Source organism: Chiloscyllium punctatum, chromosome 19 (assembly GCF_047496795.1).
Source record: "Chiloscyllium punctatum isolate Juve2018m chromosome 19, sChiPun1.3, whole genome shotgun sequence".
NCBI lineage: Eukaryota > Metazoa > Chordata > Chondrichthyes > Orectolobiformes > Hemiscylliidae > Chiloscyllium > Chiloscyllium punctatum.
The window spans coordinates 86955720-86977349 of NC_092757.1; the positions used below are offsets into that span (position 1 = coordinate 86955720).

Below are 21630 nucleotides of genomic sequence, written 5' to 3' on the forward strand. Positions count from 1 at the left end.
GTACAGATACATTTCTGTTGGATGTGGAAGGATCCTTTGGGGCCTCGTATGGAGGTGTCGGCACAGGTTTTGCACTTCTTGCGATGGGAGGGGAAGGTGCTGGGAGAGGAGGATGGGTTGGTGGGGGGTGTGGACCTAACAAGGAAGTTGCGGAGGGAATGGTCTCTGCAGAATGTAGATGGGGGCAGGGAGAGAAGTAGATCTCTGGTGGTGGCATCTGTTTGTAGGTGGTGGAAAGGGGGGAGGATGATGCGTTGTATCTGGAGGTTGGTGGGGTGGAAGATGAGGATCATGACTGGCGAGGGAGGAGGACCTTGTTGCAATTGGAGGGTTGGGGTTCAAGATGGAGGTGCAGAAAATGGAGGAGATGTGCTGTAGGGCATTGTTGACCAAGTGGGAGGGGAAATTGCTGTCCTTGAAGAAGGAGGACATCTGGGATGTTCTGTGGTGGAATTGGTCCTCCTGGGAGCAGATGCGGCAGAGGTGGAGGAGTTGGGAATAAGAAAGCAGGGTGGGAGGAGATCTAGTCCAGGTAACTGTGGGAAACGGTGGGTTTGAAGTAGATGTCCATGTTGAGTCAGTCACTGGAAATCGAGATGGAGATGGAGAGGTCCAGGAAGGGGGGGATGGTGTCCAAGATGGACTTGAGGTCGGGTGGAAGGTATTTGTGAAGCTGATAAACTGTTCAACCTCCTCATGGGAGCATGAGGTGGCACCAATACAGTCATCGATGTAGCGGAGGGAAAGCTGGGGAATGGTGGCGGTGTAGCTATGGAACCTGGACTGGTCCACATACCCGACAAAGAGGCAGGTATAGCTGGGGCCCATACAGGTGCCCATGGCTACCACTTTGGTCTGGAAGAAGTGGAAGGATTTGAAGGAGAAATTGTTGAGGGCGAGGAGTAGTTCAGCAAATCAAATGAGTTGTAGAATTAGTCCTCCTGGGAGCAGATGCGGCAGAGGGTGGGATTGGTTCTCCTGGGAACAATTTCCCCTGCCACATGGTCAATGATGCCCTCCAGGGCATCACCTCCACTTCACTCACCTTCACCCTTGAACCCCACCCCTCCAGTCGCAACAAGAACAAAACTGCCCTGGTCCTCACCTTCCACCCCACCAACACCACATCATCCTCCGCCATTTCCGTCACCTGCAAACAGACCCCACCACCAGAGATATATTTCCCTCCTCACCCCTATCCATGTTCTGCAGAGACCATTCCCTCCACGACTTCCTTGTTAGGACCACGCCCTCCCACCAACCCACCCTCCACTCCCACTGCAAGAAGTGCAAAACCTGTGCCTATATATCTCCCCCATCACCTCCATACAAGGCTCCAAAAGATCCTTCCAAATCCGACAGAGATTTATTTGTACTTCCACACACATCAAATTGCTTCCAGGAGAACCAATCCCACTCTCTGCCGCATCTGCTCCCAGGAGGACTAATTCTACCACTTATTTGATTTGCTGAACTACTCCGCGCCCTCAACAATTTCTCCTTCAAATCCTTCCACCTCTTTCAGACCAAAGTGGTTCCACACATAGTCTGTTGCTCTTGATGTGGTCTCCTCTACACTGGGGAGACGACACGCCTACTTGAGGAACGTTTCAGAGAACATCTCTGGGACACACGCACTAAATAACCCCACTGCTTGGTGGCTGAACACTTCAACTCCCCCTCCCACTCTGCCAAGAACATGCAAGTCCTAGGCCTTCCTCACCACCACACTCTAGCCACCCAATGCCTCATCTTCCTCCTTGGGATCCTCCAACCACATGGGATCAATGTGGATTTCCCCAGTTTCCTCACTACCCCTCCCCCTCACCGTATCCCAGATCCAACCCTCCAACTCAGCACCACCCCCTTGAACTGTTCCATCTGTCCATCTTCCTTCCCACCAATCCACTCCACCCTCCACTCTGACCTTCCCACCTTCATCTACCTATCACATTCCCAGCTACCTTCCCCCAAGCCCCACTCATTTATCTCTCAGCCCCCTTGGGCCACCCACCATTCCTGAAGAAAGGCTCATACTCGAAATGTTGACTTTCCTGCTCCTTGGATGTTGCCGGACCTGCTGTGCTTTTCCAGCACCACACTTTCAACTCTGATCTCCAGCATCTGCAGTCCTCACTTTCTCTTGCATATGAATTGTGCTGTCAGGAATAAAACAGCAGCATTGGCATATCACAAGTGGTTTGAGTCTTTTTTGCACATAAGTTCCTTAGAGCATCTCACTCACCTGTACCACAAAATCCTGCAGGATCAGAATCTCAATAATGAACGGACCCAGGCTCATATCGATCTGCAGCAAGACATTAAGCTAAAGAGCAGCACATCATATTCTATCAGTGGAACTGAATCACACTGTATCGACTAACTTTGTACAAGATTTAAAAAATCACACACTCCAGAGTGTTGTGTTGTTCTGGACAGTGATCCACTGTGGAATGGACATGGTCTGGAGCACTGGGATATGTTGTCATATGGAACTAAAGTGACTTTTAATTAGAAGAGCATATTACAATGATCCATGTTGGGAATTAATCAATAGGATACAAAGATGTAAAGCTGGTTGGAAAATTAATTTTGGGACAAAAAAAGATACAGTATCAGTGACGACAATGTGGAGTTCGCAGACCAGACAGAAACATCGCAGGGATAGTTGGACGATTCCTGCTACTTTGAACATCTATTAATGATTCAGATTGAGAGATGATGAGGGGATAGTTAAGGCAAGTAACTTTGCTGCCTTCAGAAGGAACATAATCAATACAGGACAGAAAGAATTCAAGAATTCAAAAGGTAGATTGAAAGACTGAGATAAGGTAGAAAGAATGCAAGGTGAGATTTGAGGGTAAACAAGAAGATATTAATAAACTTGTGGGATGATCAGGTATGAAAGCATGTTTATGTTATGGAGCTGCTAATTCAGAACCTGGGCTAGTAATCCCAATCCAAGGATTTGTAACTCATTATGTCAGCTGAGGAACTTCAATTCAGCTAATTAATTAAGTTTGCAATAAATAGCAGGTGTCAGGAGTGATGAATAATTGAATTGCTGGACTATTGTAAAAATCTTGCCCTGGCCTAGATGTAATTCCAGACCCACAGTTATCTGGCAGATTCTTAATGAGCAAGCCAGTCAGTTGCCAAGGGATGGGTCATCATCACCTGATTAAGATCAATTAAGAATTTGTAATAAATGCTAGCTTTGTAAGTGGGTTTCACATCTTTGTGAATGAATTAATTAATTTCATGTGTTTTTTATTCTTTTATGGGATGTGGGTTTTGTTAGCTGGGACCCACTTGTGGTACAATGGTAGTGTCCCTTACCCAAGACAAAGAGACCAGAGTTCAATTTCCACGTGCTCTAATGGTGTGTAATAATGTCTCTGAACCAGTTGGTAGAAAAATAGGTTAATTATAAATGGATGCTGCTGGTGAAATGGCTCTTGTGGCACAATGGTAGTATCCCTGCCTCTGGACTGAGAGACCTAAGCTCAAGTCTCACATATTCAGAGGTGTGTAGTAATATCTCATTAATTTCATGTGTTTTTTATTCTTTTATGGGATGTGGGTTTTGTTAGCTGGGACCCACTTGTGGTACAATGGTAGTGTCCCTTACCCAAGACAAAGAGACCAGAGTTCAATTTCCACGTGCTCTAATGGTGTGTAATAATGTCTCTGAACCAGTTGGTAGAAAAATAGGTTAATTATAAATGGATGCTGCTGGTGAAATGGCTCTTGTGGCACAATGGTAGTATCCCTGCCTCTGGACTGAGAGACCTAAGCTCAAGTCTCACATATTCAGAGGTGTGTAGTAATATCTCTGAACAGCTTGGTTAGGAAAATATCTAGATCATCCTTTCGTCCAAAGGTTCTTCAAAGAAACCTTTCACCTTTACACACTGATTGCTGGTGTGGGTCTCCTGTGATGTGGTGGTCATGTCCCTACCTCTGAACACAATGAGCGTGAGTCCCTCCTGCTCCAAAGATGTGTCTTAACATCCCTGCACAGGTTGATTACGATATCTGGGTGTTGTTGGCAAGGTCAGCATTATTTTGCCCATCCCGAACTGCCCTTGGACTGGATGGCTTGCTCAGCTATTTCAGAGGGCGGTTAAGAATCAATCACATTGCTGTGAGTCTGGAGTCACTTGTAAGTCAGACCAGGTAAAGATGGCAGATTCCCTTTCCTAAAGAACATAAATAAACTGTATTGGGTTTTGAAACATTTAATGTTTGATTCATGGTTTCTTACTAAAATAAGATCTATATATTACAGATCCATTATTTGAATTAAAAGGACTTTCTTTTAAGCAAAATATTGAAAAACCTCTTCATCCAGAGAGTGGTGACATTGTGAATCACAAAATCATTATGGTGCAGGAGGAGGTCATTAGTCCCGTTGTGCTCTATATCTAAGGCCAATCTCTTACAGTTTCCCCACATCTCCACAGATCATTTCTACCCAAATAATCTTCGAATGGCCTCTTGAATGCCTCAATTGAATCTGCCTGCACCATATTTTCAGGCAGTGCCTTCCAAACCAAAAGATAAAGTCACCATAGTCTGACTGGACCACAGGGCTGCTCTCAGCACAGAGAGTTGACTGATGGTTCTTTAACCTGACAGCCTCAGACAAGGGGAGAGATTGAGGAGGAGAACCCTTCATGGTGACTTAACTAGTGTGGGAATTTAACTTGCGCTGTTGGTATTACCCTGTATTGTAAATCAGCTGGTCAGGCAGCATTTGAGGAGCAGGAAAATTGACATTTCGGACAAAAGCCCTTCCTGATGTCGATTTTCTTGCTCCTCAGATGCTGCCTGACCTGCTGTGCTTTTCCAGCACCACTCTGTTCTAGACTCTGATTTCCAGCATCTGTAGTCCTCACTTTTGCCTTGTTAATCAGCTGTCCAGCCAACTGAACTAACCAACCAAAATACTATTTCCTGTGTGCAAAATGTTTTTTCTTGCCTTGCTTGCTCATGAAAATGAAGTTCATTGCTATCTCCAATTGTGATTGTGTGAGGTGAACCGCTTTCTTTATTCAGTCACAGAATGAGGGTATCAGTGGCTAAGCCAGTACTTATTCCTTCTCTCTAATTGCCCAGACGGCAGTTAAGCATCCAAATTGCTGTGGGTCTGGAGTCACATATAGGCCAGAACAGGTAAGGATGACAGTTTCCTTCCCCCAAAGGGCTGGGGCGAACCAGAGGGGTTTTGCCTGACAAGCAGATCGTAATCCTCATTCCAGATTTTTCTGAATTGAATTTTAATTCCAATTCTATCATCTGTCTTGGTAGGATTTGAACCTGAGTCTCTAGAACATCATGTAGATTAATAGACCTGATGATAATACCACTGGGCCATTGCCTCTCCTGGTGCTCAGGTGCATTTGAACAGAATAGAACCAAACAACTGAGCGAGAAGGGAATTCAGGGTATGCTGACGGGGTTGGATAAAGAGGTGTGAAAAAACAGTACAGAAACATGAATGCTGACACATTTCTGACGGGGTAAAAACAATGACTGCAGATGCTGGAAACCCGACTCTGGATTAGTGGTGCTGGAAGAGCACAGTAGTTCAGGCAGCATCCGAGGAGCAGGGAAATCGACGTTTCGGGCAAAAGCCCTTCATCCGAATGGTCCTTGTGCTGTAACTGGAAGTGTTGCTCAGTTAAATTCATGGGGATATTTTGAAACACTTTTGAGGAAAGGCGATTGCTACCGAACCGAGTACTGGGCGTGATCGCTATTTTGAACTGGGTGGTTTGTCCCTCTGCGGCTGCTGGCGCTCTGGAATGTATCACTGCTTCAAGAAACAAAGTAGCGGAGCTGAGATACAGTGATCGGCCGGAGCTCAGACCACTGGCAGCCAGAGCAACTGCAGCAGATCAGAGCACAGGAATCCCTCTGCTTCATTCCCAGGTCCCCCCCCCACCAAGTCAGGACTGACCTCCCACATTCTTTAATCATCGGGAAAAGCGTAAGTATCATTTTGAAATCTTGATGGGGAATGTGCTTATTTATTAAAGGCAAAATTACCCCGACGCTGGAAATCTGAAACAAAGTTCAGCTCTGAAGAAGTGTCATTATCAGGCTCGATTTGGAGGTGCAGGTGTTGGGCTGGCCTGGACCAAGTTTAAAAATCACCCAACACCCGGTGATACCCCAACAGGTTTGTTTGGAAGCACTAGCTTCCGGGGCGCTGCCTCTTCATCACAACCTCTTCTCCACATCCACCTGCTGAAGGAGCAGTGCCCCGAAAGTTAGTGCTTCCAAGCAAACCTGTTGGACTATAACCTGGTGTTGGGTGATTTTTAACATTTATCAGATTTGATACGTTAATTCCGTTTCTCTCTTCGCCTATACTGCCAGAGTTGCTGAGGTTTTCTAGCAATTTCTCCCGAGACTGTTTTTCCCAATGTCCCACCCAACTCAATTTGACAAGACTTTTTTTTTGATTGTCAGAACACCCTTTATTCTAACGGCACTGTTTATCTTTCACTTAAGAACAAACTATGCAATATCTTCCTCTACTATTGCCAGTGCTAATAAATAGTATTATACAGAGTTGAGCTGTATAATACACTCCTGTTTCTGATTAATGATCAGAACAGTAAGAGCATAATGTCATATGATAGGGCTTGACCTCAAAACCAAACAACTGTCCTCCTGTTTTTCTTGGTATTTCTCAATGTTCCTGCATGTGTTGCAATACTGCTCTTTTCAAAATTCGTTATTTAACTTCTATGTGTGTCTCATACAGCTTAAGCACAGTTTGGCCTGTCTGGGTTTTGAACTTCTCACGATAGCTTTTAAATTATTTATCTCTCCTCTATCAGTCATTTCCTCCAGCCCTAAAGTCTTTAGGACCTTCTCAGCCCTGAGTGTCCCAGTGTTAACCTCAGCACTACCAGTGGTTGGGTCTATCACTACTGTTGACCTTGACTTCTTGGGCTTCCCTTTCTGAACTCTTATCTGTTCCCTAATGTGTTCCTTCAAGCCTACCTCTTCAACCAAAGCCTGTCCTAAGTTTCACAGATGTGTTACAAAGCAAAAGGAAGTCATTTGGCCTGTTGTGTCTTCCCTGGTTTGTCAAATGAGCATTGTTACCTAGCACCAACTTTTTCCCATACCTTTTGCATTTGAATTTTATCCAAATGCCCTCCAGAGCCCTCTTAAGTGCCTTGACTGAATGCCAACACTTATTCCCATCCCTAATTGCCCTTCAATGTGATCAGCCACCTTCTTGAACCACCAGGGTTCTTGTCATGTTAGGGAGGAAGTTCCAGGGTTTTGACCCAGTGATAGCAATGGACCCAGTGATATAATTCCCAAATCAGGATTGGCTGTCACTTGGAAGAGGAGATCACAAGTGGATCGTGCTGTTATGCATCTGTGTCCTAATATCTCCTCGTGTGGCACTATGTCACACTTAGTTCACTAGTTCTTCCTGTGAAGCACCTTGGGACTTCATATTGAAGGAAGTCCTCATTTAAAGTTGCAGGCACGTTCCTGAAAGTCGTTATTTTTAGGGGGAAGCATTACCCTAAAACTCCAGTTGCATTCTCTAGCAGTTGCCTTTTATCAGAAGCAAAAAAAAGATTTTTAAACATTAAACCCTCTCCCTAAGCTGAAACAATTTATTTTGCGCATTCTTGAATGATTTAAAAAAATCTTCTAAAGTTTAAAACATGAGAGAAAGTTTGTATCTTGTTAGGGTTTCAGTAGTTTCCCTTTGCCAGCCAATCTGTGTGAACCAGCACATCCCTCCTCATCCTGGTTGCTGTGGACCATCCCTGGCTTCTCAGTCCTCTGAGTCACAGCTGTTTTATGGTGTGCAGACTTGGGCATGTGTGGTGTAGTAGTAGTAGTGTTCCTATCTCTGGCCTAGAAAGCCCAGGTTCAAGTCCGATTTGCTCCAGAGGTATTTTCTAACATCGACAGAGTGGTGCTGGAAAAGCACAGCAAGTCAGGCAGCATCCGAGGAGCAGGAGAGTGACGTTTCGGGCAAAAGCCCTTCATCGGGAATTAGGCTGGGAGCCAAGGTGGAAGATGAGATGTTCTTCCACCCAATGCCTGGAGGAAGAACACCTCACCTTACGCCTCGGGACCTTCCAACCCCATGGCATCAGTGTGGATTTCACCAGTTTCCTTATTTCCCCCTCCCCCATCTTATCCCACTTCCAACCTTCAACTCGGCACCTCTCTCATGACCAGTCCTGCCTAACCATCTTCCTTCCCATCTATCTGCTCCACCCTCCCCTCTGACCTATCACTATTACTCCCACCTCCATCCACCTATTGCATGTTCAGCTACCTTCCCCTCCCTCCCCCCACCTTCCTCCTGTTTATCTCTCCAACCCTTAGGCTCCCAGTCCTGATGAAGGGATTTTACCCAAAACATTGATGCTCCTGCTCCTCGGATGCTGCCTGATCTGCTGTGCTTTTCCAGCGCCACACTCTAGACTCTCGTCTCCAGCATCTGCAATCCTCCCTTTCGCCTAGTATTTTCTAACATGTCAAATCAAGTTAATTAAAACTATCTATGGCAGCCTTGATAAAGAGATTAGATTGTATTTGAGTCAAAAGTTTATTTCAATTAGTTTAAGGAGGATTAAGGAATTTTTTTCAAGTAGTTTAAGATGTGAAGGTGCTGGTGTTGGACTGGGGTGGACAAGTCAGAAGTGATGTGACTCTAAGGTCTGATGAAGGAGCAGCCCTCGGAAAGTTGGTGATTTCAAATAAACCCATTGGACTATAAGCTGGTGTTGTGTGACTTTTGACCAAGTTGATTAAGGCTGTAATGATGTTAGATATCAGAATGTGATCCTTGTTCCGAGAGAATGATATCTCTGGAACAAGCTTCCCTCTTGTGCAATGAATGCTAATCCGCTAAACTCCTTCAAGCAAGAGCTGAAACCATCTATGATAGGAACAGCAATCACTTCTTACAAAATGTATTTTGGAACATGTCATTGAGGCCAATCGATCATTGAGTTAGTTTTGATTTGCATAATTGGAGAAAATCTGCCTGGATTGTTAAAATATATATTTTAAAGATTAACCCGGAGTCTGTGCTGAAGAGGATTGTGAGACTTTCAGATAGGGTAGGGAACAGTTTTTTTTTGTTTAATCATGATTTCGATAAAGTGCTGAATTTGTGCCACAGGCTGGAAGAGTCACGATTATCTTACAATCTGTCATTGCTTGCATGTTCAGTTATAAGGAGAAATATGTTTATGTTCTGTCTATGTTCAACACTAATTGATTTTTAGAAAATGTGGTGTCCGGTGATTCTGTTTCCTGCAGTTTAGCACTTCATATGCCTTGTTTGATCAACTACTTAATGATCCAGTGTTTAGTCAGTCTGCTCCTGTCACTTGCAATGCAGCGAACCCCAGCAGTTCTTCCTTGTATTTACATTTTTTCATGGTGTAACTTGCAATGGTGTCTTTTCATTCTATATTTTGATGTGAAAATTATTCTTAAGTGAATTAGAATTTCTACACTAGACCATCTTTAGTTTGGTGCATCACCTTTTTATTAAATTCAATACCACTGAAACTTAACCAAACTCTCCATTTTGTAGAATTGCATTAACATCTATTTCAAGCCGTTGCCAAGTAACATACTTAGCTTTGGATACTGCACTTCCTGTCAAAAGTACCAGATAACCAGACCCATATTTTACAAAATATACACAGCCAATCTTCTTTTTAGCTTCACTGAGTGTGAGGAACAGGTGTGCTTGTGCAGGTATGCTAACAGTAGCAGGGACTGTGCCCTTCAAGTACACTCTCTCCAGTTCTACCAAAACCAAGCACTTTTAGTGGTAGTTGTATTGGTGCAGATTCAATGGGCCAAAGGGCTGCCTTTTGCTCTGAGTGAACCTCTGCAGAGGTTCAAGGAAACAGTTCATCGCCTTCTCGATGGGCTTCAGCCAGTGACTCCCACTTCCGATACCCAAATTTAATCTTTAAAGAAACCAGTTTGGTGAATTCTTCTGCTTTTTTTTTGTTTTGTTTAAGCTTGTTAGCCAGAGGCTGCAGGGGGGTTGGGGGGAGGGGTATACCAGCCGCCCTGAGGCTGCAGGGGGGATGGGGGGGGGGGGGGGGGGTGGTACCAGCCGCCCTGAGGCTGCAGGGGGAATGGGGGAGGGGGTACCAGCCGCCCTGAGGCTGCTGGGGGGATGGGGGGGTACCAGCCGCCCTGAGGCTGCAGGGGGGATGGAGGAGGGGGTACCAGCCGTCCTGAGGCTGCAGGGGGGATGGGGAGGGGGTACTAGCCGCCCTGAGGCTGCAGGGGGGATCTGGGGGGTACCAGCTGCCCCGGGGCTGCAGGGGGAGAGGGAGGGGGTACCAGCCTCCCTGGGGCTGTTGGAGATACTCAATGTAAAGCTGCTGACACAGGGAAAAGCAACTCGTGAACTGAACCTGTGTCCAGATACTGGCCTGAATCGATCGGAACTGATTGATACCATCTAGATCTGCAAAAAAAGTAGGAAAGATAAGGTAATACAAAAGACTTGTGGGATGAGGAGCAACATGGTAGTACAATCAAGGTCTCTGGTTCAGGGCCAATAAAGTGAAGGCACGCGATAAGATGATGAGCCTGAGCCAGCACGACTCGAGAGAGATTTTTTAACAAAGATAAAAGACCCTCTGGGAAAACTTGGGATATCAACTATCACAGAAGGAAACCTAACATCCAGGACTTGGTGACAACATCGAAAGGGAAATGCCTGGTCAGTATCAGCCTTCATTAGCAGCAGCAGCAGGTATCCTGATCGGGTATTAGCTTTTAGATTTATTGACTATTTGGGAAGTGTCAGAGGACCCTCATGTGTTCAAACAGGTTCTTGTTCAGTTTGTGGGAAAGTATATAAGCTTTAGTTTGGAATAAAACCTACATGTGTATTGTTTAGTATGTTAATAAAGTAACTTGTGAAGTTATGAGAATTGACTCCTTTTGTACACACGCAAGCAGCCAGCAATTGCCACGCTCAAACAGGCCCTAACATGCTCTCTTCCCACTTCCTACTAAAGTTTGCCTAGTTTGCTCTAAATCATGCTTTCTAATTTTAAAACTGATTTTATATCCAGGAACATGGGCTGTATGACAAGCTGCACGTGTGAATACTGACCAGTTTTGCTTATCCGTGATATCATCCTTTTTGTTAGCAGTTTAATCATTGTTTTTATGCGAAAACTAACTTCCTAGATTTACGTTCTATTGATATTCTCCTCCCTAAATGCTAGTTTAATCTTCCTTTTGGAAAAGGATCTGGACGTGGGTGGATGAGCAGAGCAACTGGATTTGCAAGGCTGGGGAGGAGAAAGATGGTCCCCAGTATCTCCCATTGTATCATGGACCTCATGTGATTTTAATCAACATAATCAGCTATTTTACCAAGCATCACCTTAAACTCTGTTTTGTACTTGTCAGAAGTTGTTGTTGCTACTAGTAATTGATATTGAATGTCCTAAATGGACGAGAGACTTGGTTGTTGAAAGAAACTTAATGTTGGGTCAGGAAGTAAGAGAACTGGGCAATTTCTCTTCCAGGTAAGAAGGGAAAGTGAAGTGCAAATGAAATTCAATTTTAATAAAAACATTAGAGATTTGGAAGCATGAACATGGTAGAGACTAATATCAAATTTATGCAGCAGCTATAAGGAGAGCTTTCATTAGAGCCATACCAGCACAGAAATACACCCTTCAGTCCAACTAGTCCACGGTGAATGTAATCCCAAACTGAACTAGTCCCACCTCTCTGCACCTGGTCCATATACCTCCAAACCTTTTCTATTCATGAACTTACCCAACTATCCTTTTAAATGTACATGCATCTGCCACTTCCTCTAGAACTTCCTTCCACACATGAATCACCCTCTGCATTTAAAAAAAAACATATTTGGCCCTTGTTTTCAATCTCTGTCCTCTCACTTTTAAAAATGTGCCCCTTTGTCTTAGAATCCCCTAACCTAGGGAAAGGACAACTACCATTAACATTATATATACCCTCTCATTATTTTATAAACTTGTATAAAGTCGCCTCTCAACCTCCTATGCTCCAATGAAAAAAAAGTCCCAGCCTATTCAGCCTTTCTTTATAACTTAAACCTTCCATAGCCATCAAAATCCTGGTAAATCTCTTCCAAACCCTCTCCAGCTTGACAATATCCTTCAGATAACTTTTTTTTCCAGAAGAAATCAGAGATGCTGTACATTTGTATGAATCTATGAAAAAGAACTCAGACTACATTGAACTCCATTAATTTGGATAAGGGTACATCACAGAACTGTTAATGCAGACGGAGGCCATTCAGTCCATTGTCTGTGCTTGTTATTCAAAACCAGCAGTATACCTGTACCATTACTGTCACTTTCTCTTTGTTACCCTCCATGTTCTTTCTTTTTAATAACAGCAAATTATAAAGGTCTAGTTCGCTATGTAAAAATGTTTTTCCTCATGTCACCTTTGTCAATCACCTTGATCCCTTGGCCAGTGGGAACAGTTCACTGTTCGATTCTGTCCAAAGCCGTCATGATTTTGAACACCTCCATAGGATCTATCTGGTTATGTAGGGTTAGAGCTGAAATATTAAGCTCTTATTGTTCTTGCTGGGTGCATTTCCTGTTTCAGTGACAATTAGACAGTGCTCAAATTTGATGCTCATTTACTTTAACATGACTAGCAAAATCTATTTCAACATATGGGACGGTCACATTTTGAAACACCAACTGACTTAAACATTCCTCTAATAGCAATGACCAAGCAATATTCAAATACACAGTAGGTTCTCTATATTTCTGCACCTTAGTGCTGGTCTATGCTTGAGGCAATTTACCATCGCCCTGTGTCCCTTGGCAGGTTGACCCATCATGGAAGGGATCCAACTTGTTGTATCTACTGCGCGAGCTGCCTACAATCAGGGGAAAAGCCGGCCTCTGGAGTTCCGCATCCAGCAGCTGAAGGCGTTGGAGAGAATGCTCGATGAGAAAAAGGAGGAATTTTTAGTGGCGCTGAGAAAGGATTTACACAAGGTTTGGAACATTGCTCGGGGGAGGGAATTCTTATTGGGCTGGTAGTCCAGAACCCCAAGCTAATAGTACGGGGATATGAATTCGAATCCTACCACGGAAGCTGGTGAGAGACTTGAATTCAATAAAAATCAGAACCAGAAAGCTAGCCTACCTTTGACCAAGGAACTGCCGTTGATTGTAGAAAGCCTCAATTCGTGGATCTGCTGTAGGGAAGGAAATCTGCCCATCCTTCTCTGGTCTGACTGTTAGGTTCTTTTCCCAAGGTTTCACACACGGGATGCAATTCGCGCACACCAACCTCTGTAAGCAGTTAAAGTTTATTAAAGCCTGCACAAGCTAAGGTGACCCCCTTTGACCCTCCTCGCAGGTGTGCAAAGTCGAGTCAAAGTGAGGCCCTCAGCAAAGAAAACACATTTCCTTTTATACAGGTCAGTTGGTAATGCTCACAGATACTCTTGCCACTCCCCCTGCCCTCCCATAACCACATGTTACCCCAGGTACAATGATAGGATGAGATCAGCCTCGGAGATAATGTAACTGTAAATGCCCTAATCCTGGGGAATCATTATGCAAACGGTTTCCTGACTCAGTGATTCCCCAAGACAATGTAGGTGTGATCTGTCCTAGTTTTGGGGCGGCCCTGCAAACGGGTTCTGGCTCCCCTATTTCCCCGGACAATGTGGGTGTGATATACTGCGGTATTGGGGATGATCACACAAACGAATTTGTTTGGCTTGAGAATGGCTTAAAAAAGCATTTCTGAATGGAAGGGACTGAATGAGAGTTTAATTTGATGATCACTGTAGAATAGTAGGAAATGGCTGCCCAGATGAAGTGTGCGTTAACACAGATAGTCATCTGCATTCCTGCATGCTCTCTGTGAGATGGGATGTCACCCCCACCCACCTCCAGAATGTTCAGCTTTTTGGAGAAAGACTGTACAGTCTAACCCTTTAACATTACATTAATTTCCAGAGAGCATACAATTTAATATTTTAACATTGCATGACCAACGTGTGACTCCATTCCCACAACAATGTGGTTGCCCGTGGGGGATGGCAATAACTGGGCTGGCCAGTGATGTCCAAATCTCAAGAATGACTTTTTAAAAATGACTCACCACTTTTAACTAGATTCCACGCAGCCTTTCCTGCTTGAAACACCATGTTCATTCCTTTACAAAAATTCTAAAGTTTGAAGCGTTAATTTGGTATTTCCCATTTTTTTAATAAAATATTTATTTTCCTTGGGATGGTGTGAGAGGAGAGAAAGTGTCACAATCTGCAGACTGGTTGGAAGGCTGACCGTAATGTAAATGCTCTTGTCATAGGTTTGACCATCTTCACACTGACCCATTAAATGGTTAGTCCTATAAAGCAGGAGAAAGTTGTTGGTGCTCTGATTTCTTGTAATAATGAGGAGAGATCCTCGCTCACCTGACAAGTCATTTGAAAGTCAGTCCAGTTAGTCTGCATCTCCTGCTGTAACTTTGTTGTGATGTGGGAAACAGAAAATAGTTATGTGCCTGTCAGTCATTCATCCAACATTGTCCTAGGATGGAGTTTTGATCAGTGCTATTGTAGTTAGTTAGTTAGTTAGTTAATAAATAAATCATGGCTTCCCTACAGTGTGAAATCAGGCCATTTGGCCTATTGAGTTCATCCTGACCATCTGAAGAATATCCCACCTAGACAAACCTCCTACCCTCTCCCTGTAACCCTGCACTTAGCATGGCTAGTCTACCTAACCTGCATCTTTGGACTGCGGGAGGAAACTGGAGCACCCGGAGGAAACCCGTGCAGACGCTGGGAGAATGTGCAAACTCCACACAGACTGGTCCAGTGCTGTGAGGTAGCAGTGCTAACCACTGAGCCACCCTTCTTGCCCAAAGGAAGGGTCAAATTGCCAGCAAATCACAGTTACTGGGATAAGGGCATCTTGGATGGTGTGGCTGAGCACCCAGACAGCTCCAGAGGTACAGTGATGAATGGAGAAGTTACGGTTTATATGACGGGCTGTTTAAATAGCTGTTTCCTTATAGGTTTGGGGACATGGGTAAGAGGAACTGGAACTGTATAATAATTGAAGAAAGTTATCTCTTTGTAAGAAACTGCAATGGGCTTGGGTGAGGGATGCAGAGAAAAGTGACAAGCCATCACATCTCCAGTTCTGTCCCATGTTTGTATTGAGTTAGCTAAACACAGCCGGGGTGGACGGTTGTGAAGAAATAACTACCCGGTGAATGAGTGAGGTCTGCTCTGGTTTTTAGCCTTGATTCCTATATGTAAGCTGATCCTTCTCCCACGGCCCTGCCCATTACACCCAACCTCCTGGGTCAAACAAGCTTACTGGGCTATTGGCTCAGCTCCTGGGCGGAATGGCTACTTAGATGTGAAACTGAAACCTGGCCAGTCCCTGGGGAGCTCCACTGTAACATCTTTCCATTTGGTTAACTGAAAATGACCAATGTGAGTGTGATGGGAGTTGGGAGTTTGTGATGAGCTAAGAGCTCAATTTTGGAAAGGCATCTTTTAGAGAGTGAGTGTTTATGATCCGTGTAATTCCCGTTTGTAAATATTAGTGGCTGTGTGTACTGTCCTTGAATGAGACCTTAAACATCTCAGTAAGTGGTACTGAGACACGCACAGCAAGTTTGTTCTTCAGTCCTTACCAGCAGATCTCCATCATATTGATGCAAGCATACAAGGTAGGAGGAGGCCACTCAGCCCTTCAAACCTGCTATTTAATAAAATCATGGCTGATCTGATTACCCCACATTACTGCCCATTCCAGACAAACTTTTACCCCCTTACTTGTCACCAATCTATCTACCGCTTCCTTAAAATGAGTAGAGGACTGTGTTTCCACTGCCCTTTTTCTTGAGGAGGAGTCTCAAAGGCTCACGACTCTGAGAAGAATATGAGGAGAACCCTGTATGTGTGACCCCTGTATTCTGGATTCTCCCACAAGAGGGAACATCATCTCCAGAGGTCCATGTGTGTTTTGATCATCTTGTCTCTTGCTTTTCAAAGCTACAGCAGGTTTAAGCCAAGTCTGTTCCAGCTTTCCTCTAAGACTCTCTTCATTATTGTAATGATGGAGAGATCTGTGCATACGTCGGGGTCATTGGCTGAAGACTGCACACTGGCCTGCAGTGCTGTATGTGCTATTGAACAGTTCACTTCGACACTCGGACCCGTTCTTTTGAGAAAGTGATCATGAATGCCACACCAGAAGTTGCACTGTCTTGAACAGGAAGGAGCATGAAGGCAAAAGATGTTTTTTTAAAAAGATCCTTTTTTTTTCTCTCTCTTGTTTTGTTTTTTTTTAATTCTCAGAGTACATTTGATGTGGAGATCTTTGAAATTGCCGGCATTCTGAATGAGATTTCCCTGGCCATCACCAAACTCCCTGAGTGGACTGCACCAGAGTATGTGTCAAAGAGTACAATGACGTTAATGGACACTGTTTATATCCATCGAGAGCCTCTTGGAGTGGTGCTGATCATAGGGGCCTGGAACTATCCCTTGGCCCTTATAGTCCAGCCTCTAATTGGGGCAATTGCAGCAGGTAAATTAATTACTTCCTAATCTCTGCCGGAAAGATCACAATTGAGAATCACTCGTGGGATTTTCCTTTTCAATTGCTTACTTTGAGTTTTCCCAGTTAGCTTGGTCTCTTGTTTGCCCCATCCAAGTGTTTACTTGTTTGTGGGTAGCCTTAAAGCTGAGTGGGGTTCTGCCTCCCACAGCTGCCCCAACCCCCAACTACCCAAAAAAATCATTCCATGCATTTCCAGCGAGCAGGACTCTGGATAGTGATTAGGAGTGGAAAGGCTGGCTTTTCTCCTTCACTGCACAGTCTAGACCATCATTGGGATTCACTGAATCTCCAACTGCAAGTTTAACACAAGTGTGGTTGAAAATGGAGTCATTCTCATCCACCAAAAGATGTTGTGAACCTTGAAAGGGTTCAGAAAAGATTTACAAGGATGTTGCCAGAGTTGGAGGGTTTGAGCTATAGGGAGAGGCTGAACAGGCTGGGGCTGTTTTCCCTGGAGTGTCAAAGGCTGAGGGGTGACCTTTAGAGGTTTATAAAATTACAGACAGGATGAATAGCCAAGGTCTTTTTCCCAGGGTGGAGAATTCCAAAACTAGAGGGCATAGGTTTAGGGTGATGAATGATTTAAAAGGGACCTAAGGGGTGACTTTTTCCACACAGAGGGTGGTACATATATGAAATGAGCTACCAGAGGAAGTGGTGAAGGTTGGTACAATTGCAACATTTAAAAGGCATTGGGATGGGTATATGAATAGGAAGGGTTTGAGGGATATGGGCCAAGTACTGACAAATGGGACTCTATTAATTTAGGTTATTTGTCGGCATGGACAAGTTGGATGAGAGGGTCTGTTTCCATGCTATATGTCTCTATGGCAATGACCTTTAACCCAGCTATGAACACAAATAAATTATCGCCAAGAATTGACAGTGCACAGAGACGCTAAGAGGTAATTTGGGATATTACATTGGGAGGGTATAAGATGCTTGTAGCATGAACTGTAATGGGTTGATCTTTTCTTATCCACAACCATTCTGATGGTAACCTGAAGACTCCACAGTTTGAGCCTGTGCTATTTTGTCTTGGCCTGATTTTGTATGTCAGAGTCACAGTTAACAGCCATTTACCCACGGAGAGGACTGAAAAGCTAAGAGAAGGAAATGTTGATGGATTTTGAAGCCTGGGTGGAAAGATGTCTGCATGGAAAATAAATGTCATCCTGTATAGGTTAGGTGGAGTGTTGCGTTTTGCACTATTGTTACTGTGAGGTTTCCAGTTTCCACTGATTGTCCTTGTGTTATGATCCTGTCTACAGGAAATGCTGCAGTCTTGAAGCCATCGGAAGTGAGTGAGAATACGGCCCGTTTACTGGGGGAACTCCTCCCTCAGTACTTGCACAAGGTGGGTGTAGATTCCTTCCAAGACCCCAAAGGAGCCATCCGCATCCAAAGTTTCACCTGCACTTCCACACATGTCATTTACTGTATCTGTTGCTCCTGAAGCAGTCTCCTCTACATCTACTCTTAGAGCGCTTCAGAGAACATCTCCAGCACACCCAAACCCCTGCCCTGTGGCTGAACATTTCAACTCCCCCTCCCATTCTGCCAAGGACATATAGGTGCTGGGCCTCTTCCGATGCCTGGAGGTAGAAGCCTCATGTTCTGCTTTGGGACCCTTCAACCCAATGGCATCAATGTGGAAATCCTCATTTCCCCTCCCCCCACTTTACAGCAGTTCCAGCTCAGCACCACCCTCTTGAACTGGCCTACCTGTCTATCTTCCTTCCCACCTATCTGCTCCACCCTCCTCTCCGACCTATCACCATTACCCCCACCTGTTGCACTCTCAGCTACCTTCCCCACTTCCAGCCCCAGCCCCCGAGGCGCCCAGCCTCCTTCCTGATGAAGGGCTTTTGCCTGAAACATCGATTTTCCTGCTCCTCGGATGCTACCTGGCCTGCTATGCTTTTCCAGCACCACACTCTCGACTCTAGTCTCCAGCATCAGCAGTCCTCACTTTCACCACACTAGTGTTAGTCTGTCTCATCAATTTACCTTGTATTGCCATTCAGTCAGCAATCTTTTGAATTTAACATCTCCTCCTGCACTTGCTGCTTTTAAGGGAGAATGCAACTGTGATCCCATTAAACACATTGTAAAGGGGCAACAGGACTTTGACCCAGTGACAATGAAGGAATGGTGATTATATTTCCAAGTTAAGATGGTGAGTGACTTGGAGGGGTGGTTGGTATTCCCATATATTGGCTGCCCATGTCCTTCTTGATGGCAGTGATTGCAGATTTGGAAGGTGCTGTCTGAGGATCTTTGGTGAATTTCTGCAGTGTATCTTGTAGATAGTACACACTGCTGCTACTGAGCATCGGTGAAGGAGGGCAGTGGATGTGGTGCCAATTGAGTGAGCTGCTTTGCGCTAGATGGTGTCAAGCTTCTTGAGTGTTGTTGGAGCTGTACCCATCCAGGCAAGTGGGGAGTATTCCATCACACTCCTGACTTGTGCCTTGTAGATGGTGAATAGGCTTTGCAGTATTGAAAAGGATCTTGTGCTCCTCAAAGGACAGCAGGTAAGTGTTCCATGGTTCCTGGTCAAACTTTTCACCTATAACATCTGATAGAGTCATTGAGATGTACAGCACAGGAACAGACCCTTCAGTCCAACTTGTCCATGCCGACCAGATATCTTAAACTAATCTAGTCCCATTTGCTAGCACAAGGCCGATATCCCTCTAAACCCTTCCTATTCATATACTCATCCAGATGCCTTTTAAATGTTGCAATTGTACCAGCCTCCACCACTTCCTCTGGCAGCTCATTCCAGACACACACCACCCTCTGTGAAAAAGTTAGCCCTTAGGTTCCTTTTTATATCTTTCCCTTCTCGCCTTAAATCTATTCCCTCCCTCTAATGCGGGACTCCACCCCCCCTCCCCCAGCCAACCCAGGGAAAAGACTTTGTCTATTTATCCTATCCATGCCCCTCTTGATTTCATAAACCACTATAAGGTCTCCCCTCAGCCTCCAATGCTCCAGGGAAAACAGCCCCAGCCTATCCAACCTGTCCCTATAGCTCAAATCCTTCAACCCTGGCAACATCCTTGTAAATCTTTTCTGAACCCTTTCAAGTTCAACAACATCCTTCCTTTAGGAGGGAGACCAGAATTGTACATAATATTCCAAAGGTGGCTGAACCAATGTCCTGTACAGACGCAATATGACACTCCACTGGTCACGCACCTCCAGTCTGAAAGGGAACCAACCTCTGTCTTCTACCTTCGAGCCAGTTCTGTATCCAAGTGGCTAGTTCTCCCTGTACTCTGTGATATCTAAACTTGCTAACCAGTCTCCCATGGGGAACCTTGTTGAATGCCTTCCTGAAGTCCATATACATCACATCTGCCTATCTGCTCTCATCAATCCTTTGTTACTACTTCAAAAAATCTCAACCAAGTTTGTGAGACATGATTTCCCATGCACAAAGCCATGTTGACTATCCCTAATCAGTCCTTGCCTTTCCAAATATGTGTACATCCTGTCCCTCCGGATTCCCTGCAACAACTTTCCCACCACCGACATCAAACACACTGGTGTATAGTTCCCTGGCTTTTCATTACTACCTTTCTTAAATATAGTGGCACCACGTTAACCAACCTCCAGTCTTCCAGCACCTCACCCGTGACTATTGATGATACAAGTATCTCAGCAAGGGGCCCAACAATCACTTCCCTAGCTTCCCGCAGAGTTCTGATCAGGTCCTGGGGATTTATCCACCTTTATGCATTTTAAGACATTCAGCACTTCCTCCTCTGTAATATGGACATTTTTCAAGGTGTCACCATCTATTTCTCCATATTCTGTATGTCCCATGTCCTTCTCCACTGTAAACAGTGATGCAAAATACTCGTTTAGTATCTCCCCCATCTCATTCGGCTCCACACAAAGGCCACCTTGCTGATCTTTGAGGGGCCCTATTCTCTCCCTAGTTACCCTTTTGTCCTTAATGTATTTGTGAAAATCCTTTGGATTCTCCATAACCCTATTTGCCAAAGCTATCTCATGTCCCCTTTATTCCCAGTATACTCCTACTGTCTTTATACTCTTCTAAGGATTCACTCGATCTCTGTTATCTATACCTGATACGTGCTTCCTTTTTCTTGACCAAAACCTCAGTTTCTTTAGTCATTCAGCATTCCCTACAACTACCCACCTTTTCCTTTCACCCTGACAGGAATATACTTTCTCTAGACTCTTGTTATCTCATTTCTGAAGGCTTCCCATTTTCCAGCCGTCCCTTTACCTGCAAGCATCTGCCAGGTAAAAACAAGGACTGCAGATGCTGGAAACCAGATTCTAGATCAGAGTGGTGCTGGAAAAGCACAGCAGGTCAGCATCCGAGGAGCAGGAAAATCAACGTTTCGGGCAAAAGCCCTTCATCAGGAATAGAGGCAGACTGCCTGCAGGGTGGAGAGATAAATGAGAGGAGGGTGGGGGTGGGGAGAAAGTAGCATAGAGTACAATAGCTGAATGGGGTTGGGGATGGAGGTGATAGGTCGGCGGGGGGTGGAGTGATAGGTGGAAAGGAAGATAGACAGATAGGACAGGTCATGGGGACAGTGCTGAGCTGGAAGTTTGGAACTGGGGTGAGGTGGGGGAAGGGGAATTGAGGAAACTGGTGAAGTTCACATTGATGCCCTGGGGTTGAAGTGTTCCGAGGTGGAAGATGAGGCATTCTTCCTCCAGGCATCGGGTGGTGAGGGAGCGGCGGTGAAGGAGGCCCAGGACCTCCATGTCCTCGGCTGAGTGGGAGGGGGAGTTGAAATGTTGGGCCACAGGGTGGTGTGGGGGCAAACATCTGACCCCAATCAGCTTTTGAAAGTTCTTGCCTAATACTGTCAAAATAGACCTTCCTCCAATTTAGAACTTCAACCTTTAGATCTGGTCTATCCGTTTCCATCACTACTTTAAAACTAATAGAATTGTGGTTGCTGACCCCAAA

At 44.9% G+C, this 21630-nt stretch overlaps 1 protein-coding gene across 2 annotated transcripts in view; it reads left to right on the forward strand.

The window, feature by feature from the left end:
- The first annotated feature begins 5820 nt into the window (after positions 1-5820).
- Positions 5821-21630, forward strand: part of LOC140491577 (aldehyde dehydrogenase family 3 member A2-like) — a 39509-nt gene continuing 23699 nt past the window's right edge. For both annotated transcript variants that reach the window (XM_072589981.1, XM_072589980.1), the window contains exons 1-4: positions 5821-5995; positions 12889-13061; positions 16400-16631; positions 17936-18021. In XM_072589981.1, the coding sequence (XP_072446082.1) occupies positions 12900-13061; positions 16400-16631; positions 17936-18021 (480 nt within the window). In that variant the 5' untranslated portion in view covers positions 5821-5995; positions 12889-12899. The remainder of the gene's footprint in view (positions 5996-12888; positions 13062-16399; positions 16632-17935; positions 18022-21630) is intronic.